The sequence below is a fragment of the Diorhabda sublineata genome, chromosome 1 (genome assembly GCF_026230105.1).
Source record: "Diorhabda sublineata isolate icDioSubl1.1 chromosome 1, icDioSubl1.1, whole genome shotgun sequence".
Lineage (NCBI taxonomy): Eukaryota > Metazoa > Arthropoda > Insecta > Coleoptera > Chrysomelidae > Diorhabda > Diorhabda sublineata.
The window spans coordinates 9,996,805-10,012,801 of record NC_079474.1 but is presented as its reverse complement, the minus strand read 5'-3'; the positions used below and the strand labels follow the sequence as shown (position 1 = coordinate 10,012,801).

Sequence of the window (15,997 nt, the reverse complement as noted above, 5' to 3'; positions counted from 1 at the left end):
TTGTACATCTATCATACAACTTAAATAAATAACTCGTTGTACTTTTTCATTATCGTTTCCTCCCCAATCAGAGTTAACATATCCTGTAAATATATTATCATATGTTCCTTTTACATATTTTAATTTTAAATATATAGTACCTTACAAGTACCTCAGTACTCGTTTTAAACATATCCAAAGTTCTCGGTTATATTTATTTACATATCTGCTTAATATATTTATAGTTAGAGTTAGATAAGGTCTTGAAGAAACCATTAAATACATTAGACACCCGATGAGACTTCGACACAGAGCATCGTAATTTTCATTGGATTCCAACGCCTTATAATTTAAATTAGTTACTAGCGGTGTACTCACATACTCACAATCTGCCATATTAAATCTACTTAATACTGCTTTAATATATGTGTTGAATCAAACTTCTCAATGGTATTTTCATCTGAAGTACAAATCACTAGATCAACCACACATTGTACAATGTAAATATTTTTAGACATATCTCCTATAACTAATATGTACATAAACCGATCCCCATAAGAATTTGTAAAACCTATTTCTTCAAGAGTCCTTCCAAATATTTCAAACCAACATCTGGCAGCTTGTTTCAGGTCATTCAGCTTACAGACCTGATTTTCATTACTTTCTACACCTTTAGGTACTTGCATATATATCTCCTCTTTTAAGTCACGATTTAAAATTGCAGTTTTCACATCCATTGGTGAACTAACACGCTATGTTGATTGGAAAAGGCTATTAAAAATCTAAACGCTGAAATTTTGCAACTGGAGCAAATGTTTCATCATAATAACAAGATATTTTTGAATAAAACCCCTAACAACTAAACAAGATTTATACTTGATGGATTTCCGAACTCATCGTCATTTATACAGTATTTACAGTCTACAATATTTATGTTACTTGGTTTCGGTACTAAAGTCCAAGTATTATTTCTCATTCTCTCTTGAGACGAAGTATTATCGGTTTGTTTTCCAACTATGTCTATCTGTATGTCGTTGAGATATAGTATTTTCTGTATTTCAAAACTGCTATTTCTACTATTATCAAGATTTATACAAAGGTCGTCTACTGTTTTCCTACCTGGATCGACCTCATTTTCAAGAACTTTTAATTTTGGTCTCGACTCAATAAAATTTGTCTCGTCTACAATTACATCTCTCACTACCACATATTTGTCATTTCCCACTGTATACATCTTATACTCATTTGGCTCGTAACCTACCAGTATTCTTTTTCAGTTTCTTATTATACCATATTTCATATGGTGTTTTATTTGCTTTCAATGATTTAGTTGTTGTCGTATTAATTAGATATGTAGCAATTAAACCTGGATTCATATTTTAATACATAATCTTTAAACATTGCAAATACATCAGATTTATTTCTAATTAAATAAGTTACACAGTAATAAGTAAAGTCATCAATGAACAATACAAAGTAATTTTTATTATTTATCGTAGAAGGTGTGATGGGACCACACACATCTGAATGTATGTTAAATAATGGTCTTTCTATGTAGTCTTGTTTACTGTTTATGCAAGCTTCACATAAATCATTATTAGGTATTATTTCGCTTAATTTTTCTTCATCATTTACTACTAGTTTATTTCTTATTGCATTAAATTTATCTTTTCCGATATGGCTCAATCGCTGATGCCATACTTTGTAGTTGGATATGTTATTTGAAAAATTATAAAGCTTTTCGTTACAAAAAATTCCAGAGTAAATACGAGACCTTTTTTTCAACCTCCGATAGGCTGTAAATAAAAGACAAGTTCATATAAAACAATAATTTTATTATCAAAAGATTGGTACACTTTGCGACATAATCAGTGAAGAGAGTGAGACATTTGTCATATCTGTGGAGAAGCTTTTCAATACCCTCTTCAAAGAAAGTTACCCCCAATGAATTCAAGTAGACCTTGAATCTTCTGGAAATTCCGTAGACAAAGCAGTAATGGTAAATCTGCTGCTTTCTTTAACCACTCTGTCAACTCGTTGAACCAGATCTTCTGAAACGACAGATTTGCGTCCATGGCCCCCTTCATCACACATCGCACATAATTACCGCCATCTTCAAACTTTCGAAACCATTCACGCACAACACCATCACTCATAACGTTCTCCCAATACCCACTACTCATTTTCCGATGGATTTCTGCAGCACTATGGCCTGCAGCCTGTAGAAAACGAATCACACTTCGCAATTCACACTTGTCGGTAGCATTAATAATGGCGAGACTTGTTTACGTGGCTGTAGCACAACGCAAACTCACGCCTGAAGGCCAATAATGGCGGGGTGTGGAGTGCGAGAGCTTCGCAGTCGCCTACAGTGCATACCCGCTTTCTTCAGCTCGCTCTCGTAGATTGTTATTTCAGTCATAACCATCTTACCATTACGTCTTATTTGCACTTCATATTCATTGAAGTTTACCGAGTATCCTGTTTGGTACATCTTGTACACTAACAACAAATTATACTATATAGTACATTCTCGATTGTCTCTTGAACTCCTTGTATTGCTCGTCAATACGATGATTCCCATCTTAGTTGCAGTAATGAAAGCTCCATTCTTTGAAATAGAAATTTGGATGTGTCTTCAGGTCAGAAATAGTGTCAGATCCTCGCGGTTTATCAGGTGGTCAGAGGCACCTGAATCCAATAAAAAAGGAATTTTGTTTTCTTTATTTGCTATCTGAAAGTTTCTGACAACAAATACAAAACCATCTTCTTTCTGTGGATCAGCTTGGATTGTTTGAATTGTTTTTGGTCTTTCTGTATTTGGTTTGTTTTTTAAACTTTGCAAGTAGTAACGACATTAAACTTTATAATGTCCTCTCCCTCCGTAATGATGACACTTAACATTCTTCTTGTTATTTGCACCATGACACTTTGACTTCACGATTCCACGATTATTTTCCCATGGTTTTCTAAAAGCTTTATCATTACGTTTATTGTCATTAGGTTTCTGCTCCACATGAAGAACCTTTTTACTTATATCAAGATTTTCATTCACTAGCTTAATTTCATGATCTAATAATCTTGAATTTACTAAACTCTACGTGATATTGTCTTCCGATAGCCATTCTAAGTAGTAGCTAAGGTCATTAATAGTTGGGTCACTTTATCAACTCCTGAGATTGTTGCTCCGGCAAAGTACACTTCACTTTCTAAATCTAAATTAAATAATTTCATTCGAGGTGCTAGTTGTTTTACTTTACACTTTTTCGCTTAAAGATATTGTTTAATACAGGAAAAAATTGTTTTTTCGACGATTCCGGTTTCACATAACTTAAATCGGACAAATATTCGATTAACACATTTTTCGCGGTTGATTCTGATTTCTTCTACTTGTTGTCAGGATTATCTGGTTTATCTCTGTTCATCGATCACTTGAATCACTTCGGGTTCACTTAAAAGACTAGGGATTCTAAACATTCATATATTATAATTTTCAACGTTAGAAGGTTGAATGTTTCTTTTCGATTTTAAATTTTCTATACTGTCTTTTAAACAGTAATTCTAATAATTGGAAATAGTTATTTTCTCTGAGAATCTCTTAATACATTGATTATCAATTGCACTTTGAAATTTAATTTATACTTTAATATTTTTTTTCATAAATCAAGAATTATGGATCAGGTAACGGTGTAATTATGAAAAATAAACTAAATACGTTATCAATTAGGAGATTATTTTATTTCTATTATAGTTTTGGAGGTATGACCTTACAATATTAAGGATCGGAGAGAACTAACTACCTACTACCTAAACTTAATATATTTTGAGGTTATACTATGGATTTTATATTTAAACTTATACCTGGTTCTATGACTTGTAGTTCGAAAACCGTTTTTCTTTATTTTTGGAAATACCACAATATATTCTTTAATAAGGCTAAAAATGTGTTTAACAGATGTTTTAAAATAGAAAACTTTACTTCCATAATTATATTTAATATTAGTTAATATTATAAAAGAATGATATCTTAAAAAAGACATAAATATTAAACTCAAGTTCAACATACTTATTTTAATTAGTGAATCTGCTACTACTATTCTATATCTCATTACAAATTTAGTTAAATTTAATGAGAATGATTTAAATTCATTTAGAAATGCTATCAACTCTACTAAAAAATTTCTTTTCAAAACATGTACTTCACTACGTGTTCAGAAATGTAAATTGTTGTATAGTGTTTGAGTAAAGTATTTGAAATAAACATTTTTTCGTACCGTATAGTAGACGACACATGAAGATGCGAACCTATTCACTTCAAATTTATGAATAATTCTGCTCAGACATTTTTAATTCGTTTCTGAGAACTCTTCCATTGCCGCCCTCATTTAATAACTTTATTACCCTGGCTTTTCCCGGGTAAAGACATATGTTAAAATATGGTCCTTCGACCTAACTTACTCGTTTTTCTATCTTTCTATCTCAATATTAACTCATTTAATTAATTCCGTCGACTTTATTTTAAATCCATTTAAATTTGAAATGAGAGATGATTAACAATACTACGTTTAAAAAAAATACTACGTCTATGATAAGTGGAACGAAATTAGTATTATCCGTGTTAATTACTAGCAAAAAAAACATCATGTTACTTTTTTTTCACAGATGATAGATCAATCTAATTGATGTAGCAGAAATAATTGAGACCGGATGTATACAACTGTGAAATATGAAGATCAGACTAGTAGTTTTCCGTTCTATAGACTACACAACAATAACTTTAAAATAATAAATATTGATAGGAAGGTTAATTCCATAATTAATTAATTATGTAATCCAATGATTCAAATTTCAAACTTGCAAAGTTCTACAGAATGGATTTTTTTTGGAATATGTTCAGGGGTGTCCTCTGAATGTAAATCTAAATAGGCGTCATAGAGGGGGCGCCCGCATCAGCCTCCATGTTGAAAAACACGTTTTATCGAATATCTCGCGAACCACGCCTCGTACGACAAAAATAGTAGAGATAATTTTTATAGATAACAATTTTTTCCATCTCTTTTATTTCAAACTCTTTTTGTATAGCGCATAGGTTTTGAATTATAGCGCTCCAAACTTTTTATTATATGGTTGTTGCTAAATTCATGATAAAGCTCACGATAAATTAAAAATAGTGGTAACTGAATTTGTAGAGCATGAAATTTCCTATAAATTTGATTGGAAACTTTTTTCCGTAACATTTATAGTTTAAGAGTTGCAGGTTTGTAAAACTTGCACCTCGTACATTATAAGTGTTCGGTATAGCTACATCGACAAGAAGGACTGAATTGACTCTGTCTATCGGTCTATCTGTTTATCGGCGATAATGGAACTATCGTAGTAAAGTCTAAAATTGTCATTTTCGAGCACTGTTTGCGGCTAATGTATATGTTTTTGAGATTTTCGTAAAGTAATAGTTTAAAGTTCATGGTTTAACATTTAGATTATAATAGATTTTGAAATGTGACTTCACAAAATTTGGGACCATTACACTCTCTTGACACACACACAATGTCACACTTATAGATGGTCCCATAGGGCCTTATCATACTAGAGGATTGCGAGCTGAGCGGCCACCCAACGTTCACGACGCTCACGCGCATAGAATTCGTTGTCGACGCGCTACGAAATCACTGCGAATAGTAGCGTGGACGCCATCTTGTACTATGTACTTATTTAACGTTAAAAATATTCTTTTCTAAAATTCTTCAGGTGTCACTGATAATCTTAAATGTGTGTCTTCATGTCTAAGTCAGTTTGTATCAGATGCAACAACTCATAAAATGGAGGTCTTGACATTCGCAACTAAGTACGAATTTTTTTTAGATTATTTTTGATTCGTTTGCAAAACAACACAAAGTAGTAGCTCTCTTCTATTCGATTAATTGATAATGGGTCCTCCCAAATTCGTCAATGCTTTCGTTTTCGTCTCCGGCGTCTTCAAAGTAACAAAATCCATTTTGTTAATTTCGGCCACGCGGCCGCGACATCTGCGAATTTCTGTGGCTTATTAAATTGCAGCAGTGTTTACCATAGAGATATTACCATAGAGTAGGCATGCCTACAAGTGAGAGCGTCTCGCGAATGAAAAGAGAAAGAGAATCATTTATGTATTTCTATCCCTTTCTTTTGTTGCGTACTGCGCATGCGTGTCTCTGATTCAACGGGCAATGGTAAAGTGCGTACACGAAATCTAATCAACGCGCATGCGCCATTAGACAGAGACAGCAATACATAAATTATTCTCTCTCTCTTTCTATCGGCCAGACGCTCCCATTTGTATGGGCGCCTAAAGCATGCCTACTCTATCTGTAATATCTCTATGGTGTTTACTTGGTTGCCTAAAGCGCGGGATTCATTATAATTTTTTTCCAACTTACTCATTCGTTTGAATTCTAAAAAAATAAGGGTACAAAGGAAAAAAGATATCGCGAATTGAATATATTATTTTTTAGTGTCTTTTTTAAATTTGCTATATATTATCAGAGATCAAGTTTTATTTCTGTTCAATCATCCCCAGGCATGAATTTTCTTTTATTTTCATAGATAATAATATAAATTGTATTGATATTAATTTCAGAAATCAAAAACATGCCCAAAAATATTGCTGAGCAAGAAACGAAGATTAAATAATTACTTCTCAACTTTGTTAAAAATCACATACCGGAAGGTAATTTGAATTTAATAGATGAAATTGTTTTATCTTATGTTATTGCCGTATTGGAAGATGTAGGAACAGATCCAGTTTTTGATGTAGAAGGTAAGTAATTACTTACAAGTAGAGGAATGGATTGAATAGTGAATTAAATTAAACTAAGTTTATTATACAATTATTCAAACTGTTTGTGATTTGAAGTTTTTTATTAGTTACTTTTCCAAAAATTTCTCTCAGGTTTTTGTGAGATGATGGCCGCTTATTTTCCTGAATTTGAATCAATTAATCAGGCTTCTGTTTGCCAATGGATGTTTGAACTGGAAGCCAAACTGCAAGAGGCTGAAGAACCGGAAGAAAAGGTTCTACAATAAGTATATCGTACAGCAGAAATCGTACCAAAAACTAAACCTAGGTAAAAAATGTTTATAATCAAATTTATATTTTTTTCTTCGTGTAAACAGTTTGAATATATATAAAGCTTCAATTTATGTGAAAACCAGTTTGTTACAAATTTTTTAAAGTGTTCTAATTAGTACATTTGTGATTAGGACCACAAGTATATAAGTTCTGATGTGGATAGCCACAAGAGGGATTTATTGCAATTTTTTTCCAGCTTACTCATTAGTTTAAATTCTAAAAAGATAAGGGTAGAAAGGAAAAAAAAACGATGTTATGAATTGAATATGTTATTTCTATTAATATTTTTTTCCTATATCTTTTACACAAATCGTGATCCCATTAGTATCGGTTGCATTTCTTGTCTCATAGAATTAAAAGGTAATTTTGGTTCCATCATTGGTACCATTTGATCTGCTCCAGGTTGATACCATTCTTGTGGAGGGAATTGCGCCTCGGGAATATATTGTTGTTGTTCTAAGGACACATCAGAGTTTGATACCAAACAATATAGGAGCTTATCAATATCCCAGCATGCTTTAATAATACCTGACGGGAGTAGATTGCCAAGACATTGATTGAAAGAGGCAATTACTTTATTATTGTTATTAAATAAAGCCGTAAATAAGTATTCCATGAACTTTGATTTCATTAAAACGCCTTGTTTGTTGAGGGTACCATCTTTTTCAAAAACGCACCTTTGAATGCACAACGCTGCTTCTCTATTATTTTCTATTCTATTATTTTCTACCTCTAATTTCGAAGCACATTGTGCATAATAATCCATGGTTCCTAAATTTCCACCTGTAAATGGATTTTGAGTCATACACTTAGTCACCTAAAATATAAATGAAAAAAATATGAAAATATTTTGGATATCTGGTATATTTTATTGCAATTCATGAATGTAAAATTATACTATATTAATATTTTTATTTACCAAAAAACATAGTATTGCCAAGCTTAAGAATATTGTACGGGCCATTGTAGATCACCTATAAATTAAGTAGAATCTATGAAATGTTCATGAATTTATACTTTTCGTAATTAAAAAACAAATTACCTACACTCTCCACTATTGAACAGATACTTCAGAATTCAGGTGCAAGAGACGCGAATACTACTAAATCAGGAGTATATTTTACGCTTGGTGATATCTTATATAAAGTAAAATTCATTTACAACAAAAAAATAAATTTCAACAGCAATAAAATATTTTATATTCAATTGAATTATTAAAAGACAATGGTGTGAGTGGGAATTTATGACTTTAGTTTATTTAATAAATTGACTGTCGACTGATATGATAATTAAAATTGGAAAATGGAACAATAATAAATTAAATCTTCAGTAGATTTACACAATATTGCTAATTAAATAAATATTTTGATAAATTTGGCCAGATTATAATAGTCAATTGAATAGATTCTCAACATCTGCGTATATCCATTCTTTAACTCAAGATGAATTACACAAGTTAATAAAGAATTTTCTTGATTTTCTTATTAAATTCCATATTAAATACTAATATAAAAAAAATTTCTAACCAATATTTAGACACGAATTTACAATAAAATCCTTTTATTTTTACCTAAATATTCCAAAAATTCCAAATAAATATAATTATATTTTTCCGTGGTTAGTTTTTTATTCGTATAAACCAAAATAAAAGCAAAAAATACGAAAAAAATATCAAGCTTATGTTATACATAATTTTAAATCAGTTCCGAACAATTATTCATGGAACATATAATTGTTCTTAAATCATATCTATGTATGGAACGATGAAATGCTTGTGAAACTAGCTTAAGTTTAAAATTCCATGCTGAATTCAGATGTTCAATACAGCGCCCTCTTTAAATCTTTGTGCTAGTTATCAACTAGAATTTTACCTGTTTGTGCAATTTGTTTGTTATTGATTGATTGGTAGTATATCTATTTGGAATATATTTAAAAATTAAGAATTAATGGAATAACTGAATTATATTTATAACGTTAAATAGTGAAAATAATTGGTTTCAAATAATATTTTCCATGTAAGTTTTATTTATGGAATGTTTGTAGTTTATCATTTTAAAAGCATTATTTAAATTATGAAAAAAAATGTTAAACTCTAAATTTACGTATATTAAATGCTTAATACTATTCGAAATCGTTTTATTAATAATTTAAACGGGTAACTTGAAATATATTTTTTTGTTTTTTATCTATTATGACTCTAGATGTAGTAACAAAAAATAGTAATAGCTTTTTCAATAAAACTCTGTTGAAATTTGTGAACTACTTTACATCCCTTACACAAATTAATGAAATATTTCAACAAAGAATTATAGTAATAATGATACAAATTATTATATTAAAATGTATTTTTCCTTACAATTTATAGTAGAGTATTGAAATGTTATATGTTTATGTTTCAAATTATTAGGCATTAAATAACAAAAGATACACAACAAAATTCAATATAACTGTTTCCTGAATATATAATAGGTGTATGTTTTTCATTTTTCAGTTTGGATTGTATTTAATTGAATTTTCTATAGACTCAGGTACTTATCAATAAAATATTTATTGGAATGAATATTTGTAAAACAATTGTTCACATTTTATCATCCTTAGTAATAAACATTATCTATTTAATAGGTATAAATAACAAACATCAGCAAATTTTATTGTTGTTACATACATAACATAGCAACGGTTTGTGCACAAACTTGTTGTTCTAAGTCTTTCTTAGTTTCCATTTTGAATTTTGCATCGCTTACGTATCTGGATGTATAGGATGATTTAAATTTGCTATATATTATCAAATACAAGTTGTATTTCATTTCTTTGATTGTGCAATTTCATGATATTTTATTAGTAACCATTTATTGGTTCACAATCATCCCCAGGCATGAATTTTCTCTTATTTTCATAGAATATAATATAAATTGTATTGATATTAATTTCAGAAATCAAAAACATGTCCAAGAAAAATATTGCTGAGCAAGAAACAAAGATTAAAGATTCACTATTCAACTTTGTTAAAAATCACATACCTGAAGCTGATTTGAATTTAATAGATGAAATTGTTTTATCTTATGTTATTGCCGTATTGGAAGATGTAGGAACAGATCCAGTTTTTGATGTAGAAGGTAAGTAATTACTTACAAGTAGAAGAATGGATTAAATGGTGAGTTAAATTAAACTAAGTTTATTATACAATTATTCAAACTGTTGTGATTTGAAGTTTTTTATTAGTTACTTTTCCAAAAATTCCTTTTAGGTTTTTGTGAGATGATGGCCGCTTATTTTCCTGAATTTGAATCAATTAATCATGCGTCTGTTTGCCAATGGATGTTTGAACTGGAAGCCAAACTGCAAGAGGCTGAAGAACCTGAAGAAAAAGGTTCTACAATAAATATATCTCTTCCAGAAATCGTACCAAAAACTAAACCTAGGTAAAAAAATGTTTATAATCAAATTTATATTTTTTCTTCGTGTAAACTTTTTGAATATATAAAGCTTCAATTTATGTTAATACCAGTTTGTTACAAATTGAAGTTTTTTTAAAAGTATTTTAATCAGTATATTTTTTTTATTAGGACCACAAGTATAAGTTCTGATGTGGATGGCCCCAAGAGGGTACATAAGTTATCTGAAATGAGTGATGGGGGATCCACAGATAGCTCCTGCTGTGAATTTCCAGATGAAATGGATATTCTTCAAGAAATGTTTCCTACAGTTTGTTGCATAGAGGTATGTATAACCCCATAGTTTTTTATTTGGTAAATAATATTTTTTACTAATATTTTCAATCAAAAGTTTAGTTTTATTTTTTGAGTAGCTCAATTAGACAATGTTTTATCATAACTTTTGCTTGTAACATAATTTTAGATAAAATTAAAAAAATCCTCTTTGGATGCTAAATTGAGTATTTTAAAGAGAAAATACTTTTTTTGGGACAATGTGTAGTGCAAAGTAATTCTAATAAATAAATAATAATCATTAAGTGTTTTATAAATACAATGCAGAGTTGATTGGTAAATTAGAAAATGCTGTCAAGCATCAATATCAAAGTGATTAGAACATTGTTTTTTGATAATTAGTTTATATATATAAACAAGACCTTGAGGTTATTGAAAATAATGAAAGTGTTTTAATTTGTCATTCATGATTCTATCATCTATGTAAGCATGATTGGTTTTCTAAGTGGTAAAAGTTAATATCACTTGATGGTTTCAAATATTAAGCTGACCATACGTCCCAGATTGGCCTGTACAATCCCGGATTTCCAACTTGCATCCTTGATTTTTCTAGAAGTAACATTTGTCCCTGATTATATTTATATTTAGAATCATAGCTAGAGTGGAAACTGTGAAATATTTTTGTAGCTTTGCTGAAACAGAATTTTCAATGTTATTGAGAAACCCCCAAACAAGGTGGCTTACTTATAGTTTGTAGTAAATTAGATAAACTTGAAGAAGAAAAAAAAGTATCTGAAAAGCAGATTATATAGTTTTGAGCTGACGCTGGTTAATTTTATCAGACTGCACTCAGTTATTCACAGAAATGGACAAAGATAAGTTTTCGGGACCTGTATGGTCATATATGGATTCATATAGTGACCAGTATGGGTTGAAATTTAATCTTCGCTATCACTTGTTAATAAAATTACGATAACCCATCAAATATATGAAAATGGTATAAACCAACGAGTATGCTTATATGAATCTATATATTACGGAAGAGAAAATTGCATGGAAAAATAAAGGAACTGCATCAGTCCAAATGTGGATTGAAATGGTCTCTCACTTTAATAATTGTGAACTTCCATTTTCAAATTTGCAGAGTTCTGCATGAAAATTAGCAGAGTTCTTTTTCTGCTTACCTGGCACAAATGCTTTTATGGTTAGAAAGTAACAAAATTCCATATGAAATAATCACACTAAAAACGATATTACTTACTAAAGTTAGTTATGAAGAAAATTCTACAGAATGTATACAATGCTTCAAAGTGAAAAAAATCTACTGAAAAAGATCTGTAGTTCAGAAAAATATAAAAAGTATTAATTTTTATGATGCCTTTAAATAGTATTTGCTAAGTATACTTTTTATTAAAAAAATCATATTTAAGTTACTTAACTTACTTACTTACTACCCCCCTCACTCGCTACAAATTCCCTTCCCGGATTTGTAATAAAAAACATATGGTCACCTTATATACAAAAAAGTGATCCCATCTCTAGGATAGATAGAAAAATATGAAGGGGTTTGGGGTTTGCTCAGTAAATAATTTTTTACGATTTCGCCGCAACTACTGGCAACATTGTATTGAAATTTTATGCGAATATGTTTTGGAAGCTGATACATAGTATTTATTTCTGACTCTCCTAATGGGCGTTAGTTACAGAGTGCTACAGGTGTTTTGTTTCGGTTTTCTCTTATACCTGAAGGATTAACGAGACTTCTCACCCTTCATTATTCCACTCCTACCACAACCTTTAAACAATAGAAAAGAAAGCAGAAAAAATCTGCAGAGGCTTAGTCAGAAACAACCATGAAAGTGAAAAAATTGAGGATTAAGTTATGCGTGAATATTTTTATGTTATTCAAATAAAACTAGTTTATATATATATATATATATATATATATATATATATATATATATATATATATTTGCTTTTTCCATTCCTATACAAAAAAAAACGATCTGCTCTGACGCTCTGACATTTGTGGGTCGTCGGTTTTTATATTTTTTATCAATGTTTAATCTATTGGCAGATATTTCACCAATAACAGTAAATCGACTTTGAACATGAGTTTTTATATCGGGTACTGTGGTAATCAAAACATTTCCGATATTATTAATATCATTACACTTCATTCTGAAGACAATAAATTCTACGCTTACATTAAAATTATTTGTTGTCATACCTTCTGAAAGAGATAATGATCGTCTGGAGCTTGCAACAGAAACTTATTAATTTCTTCACGGACAAATGTTCTAGATTTTTTGAGTCTATAGCCAACTGATTTATTTTTCAAATATGCAATGAGTTTTGAGTATTTACTGATGTCTATGTCGTTATTTACCATTAGGGTGCCTTCCAGTTTTGAATAAGTCGACCGAAGTGCTGAAGACTTCCACATTTGGATATAGTTTCAAAGCTACTTCTATTTATGCCTTGTTTAGTACGCCACTCTGTAAAAGAATTATATTCCTTTAAATCGTTCTCTGGATTTATCAGGGAAAAAATGAACTCCGGTACATTTTTCAGGCCTTTGACCGATCCAAAAATTACATTCTTTATGAATGCAAATTAATGAAAAAAAAAAACGTGAATGTTATAACGGACGTAGAAAAAATATAAATAGGTTGCCTATTAGCCTAGCATTACTGCATGGTAACGCAAAGAAATATTTTAACCTAACTACAACATCCAAATAAAAATTATTTCAAATCCGTTAGAGCTCGATACTTTCATATATTAGGAACAAGATAGATAAACATCTCTAACCTCAAAGAATGATAAATAAGAATTTTGTACTTATGTTCCATGTTTCTACACACTTTACAAACGATCACTTTTCAAACCGACAAAACTCTGGTACAAAAAATGAATAAAAGTTCAAGCTTGCGCTTTGGTCATCTCTCAATTATAAGCTGATGCCATCTTTTAGTAGGTGACTGCATTGCATAAATTCGTAAACGCGTTACCATATGGTAAAGTGGGTTAAAGAAAAAGTTTATGCTACAGAGGTAAGTTCACTTCAAGAATTAAAAGACAGAATTCAACGTCACTTGAATTTGAATGGTGTTTTATTTCACTTGAAATTTTGCTAAATAAATCGAATATTGAAGAAGTCATGTTCAATACTACTTGGTACGAACGAATAAAATTTCAGTACAATGTCGCCCTCTATCTTCAATACAATCAATTTTTAACTTATCAAACCCCAAATACTTTTCAGTTTTCTATCTATCCTAGAGACGGGATCACCTTTTTTTTAAACACCCTGTTTATTGAAATGAAAAACTTTTTTTAGGTTAAACATTGTTTGGCAATAGCCGCCGGGGATATCGAACGCGCCACACAAATTTTAATTGATCGCCAAGAGAACGGACAATGTTTGAACCAAAACAATTCGCTGACGATTCAAGTGGCCAAAAAAACGATAGACGATTCGGAATTGAAAAATCGCATCATAGAACGATATTCTTATATCGATAAAGATGCTTTTGCAAAAGAACATAGACCGGTGGCGCCGAAAGTAGAACCGAAAAAGATGGTGCGTTACCGCGACAACAAAATAGTAAGTTTGAAAGGAGAACGTTTTACAGAAGTTAAAAAAGGCGAGGACGTAGACGACATTTCTTTGAAAAAAAACAAAAAAGGCCATACTCCGTAACCCGTAATAAGTTTCAACTTTCCTCGATCGGGTTTCAATATTATAGAACACGGCGGCGATTTTAATTGGCTTTATTTATATAATGTACTATGTGTATTAACCGCGAAGGCGGTTCGTTTTTATTATCAATACTCTCGATTGTTTTGTTATCTCGAATCCTTTCTGAGGATTTTCATTAGTTTTAAGTATATATTACGAAGTGTAAGGTTCGTAGGTAATATTTTGAATTCAGGTAGTGAAATTATATTAAGTATATATTTAATTCGCCTCAGTTTTAACTAGCTATAAGGAGCAAGTGTTAGGTTAGGATGTTATTATTTCGAACACCAAAAAAATTATTTTTCTAATTGATCTGTAATATTTTATTTTGCAAATCTACTGATAGTTACAGTATATCAAAATACCTAAACTCAATTTGAATCTCATCTATTTATTTCTATTGAAATATATGTTTTATCGATGTATTTTAAACGGTTTTTTTAATTTTTTTTATTCTTATTCAATATAAGCAACCACCCTCTTGAATTCTAATGTGTATTAAAAAAATGTGATAAAAGTTCGAAACTAATATTTCTACACTTAACTACTTGCTCCGTTTTAAATGTATTATTATTGGTATTACTACATTAAGTATGTTAAGCTAGTCAAATATTTAATGAAAAAAAATCCTATTTCTTCACTTATTAATCATGAGTGTAAGATGGTTACTCGACTACATTTTGGATAAAATTTACAACAGTTTATTACATTAACTGTTAGAACTTTTTTGTTAAACTTTTAAAGCCACAAACAGAACTATTCAAATCACTTTTGCTGCTTATAACAGATATTTCTACATAAAAGTCAGTGGCGTATTTAAAAAATAATGTTTTTAGGATTCGGTACAAACTTGGTATATTTTAATGTAAAATTTTTGCAAATTTATCTTCTGAATACATTGATATATCACAACCTAATCTTCAATAAGTTTCAGCTTCAAAAATCAGAAAAATTCATATTTGAAGCGTTCCGGGGCAAAGTGATCTAAGTGCCAAAATACGGGAAAATGAAAAAAAACTGGTCAGTAACTCAAATTTCTCCATTTATCTTTATTAAAAAGAGTAAAACTTATACAAAACATATAAAAAATTACAATTAAAAACTGCACAATCATATACAGGTAGTCCTCGATTTTCGTACAATTCGTTATTTCGTACATTTTTTTATATATAATCCACAATTTGATGGAATTCCAATTTGAAGCACGTCGCGCTAATTACGCAATACACTACATCTTATTGCTTAAATTAATTTTACGTAAATAAATTTCAAAACAGGCCCTACAGGAAAGGTGGAAGTAGCTAATTTGCAAATCTTCCCCATCTCAAATCTAAAGCAAACAAAAGAAATAGCAAACAGTTTTAAGGTAATACATTCCACTGGTGGTTATATTAACGGAAATTCCATCCAGACAACATAATGGGTAAAAACAACACTTACGAGTTTCATCATTTAATAAATATTCTGTGTATAGCTACTTCACTACGTACACTTACC

At 30.3% G+C, this 15,997-nt stretch overlaps 2 protein-coding genes across 2 annotated transcripts; one reads left to right on the top strand and one right to left on the bottom strand.

Moving 5' to 3' along the window:
• Positions 1-7,388: 7,388 nt before the first annotated feature.
• LOC130451507 (uncharacterized) lies at positions 7,389-8,129 on the bottom strand. Its single transcript, XM_056790565.1, has 2 exons — positions 8,007-8,129; positions 7,389-7,904 (listed from the first exon to the last, which is right to left on the bottom strand). The coding sequence occupies exons 1-2, from the start codon at positions 8,049-8,051 to the stop codon at positions 7,389-7,391; spliced, it is 561 nt and encodes a 186-aa protein (XP_056646543.1). The 5' UTR covers positions 8,052-8,129.
• Positions 8,130-8,903: 774 nt separating this feature from the next.
• Positions 8,904-15,589, top strand: LOC130447910 (CUE domain-containing protein 2). Its single transcript, XM_056784969.1, has 5 exons — positions 8,904-9,102; positions 10,021-10,203; positions 10,335-10,509; positions 10,654-10,807; positions 14,099-15,589. The coding sequence occupies exons 2-5, from the start codon at positions 10,032-10,034 to the stop codon at positions 14,459-14,461; spliced, it is 864 nt and encodes a 287-aa protein (XP_056640947.1). The 5' UTR covers positions 8,904-9,102; positions 10,021-10,031; the 3' UTR covers positions 14,462-15,589.
• Positions 15,590-15,997: the final 408 nt, after the last annotated feature.

Excerpts from the sequence above, each read along its gene's own strand:
- LOC130447910 (XM_056784969.1), top strand. The coding sequence starts at position 10,032 with ATGTCCAAGAAAAATATTGCTGAGCAAGAAACAAAGATTAAAGATTCA. Across the intron at positions 10,204-10,334 it reads TCCAGTTTTTGATGTAGAAG|GTTTTTGTGAGATGATGGCC; the intron begins GTAAGTAATTAC and ends AATTCCTTTTAG. Across the intron at positions 10,510-10,653 it reads GTACCAAAAACTAAACCTAG|GACCACAAGTATAAGTTCTG; the intron begins GTAAAAAAATGT and ends TTTTTTTATTAG.
- LOC130451507 (XM_056790565.1), bottom strand. The coding sequence starts at position 8,051 with ATGGCCCGTACAATATTCTTAAGCTTGGCAATACTATGTTTTTTG. Across the intron at positions 7,905-8,006 it reads TGGCAATACTATGTTTTTTG|GTGACTAAGTGTATGACTCA; the intron begins GTAAATAAAAAT and ends TTTATATTTTAG.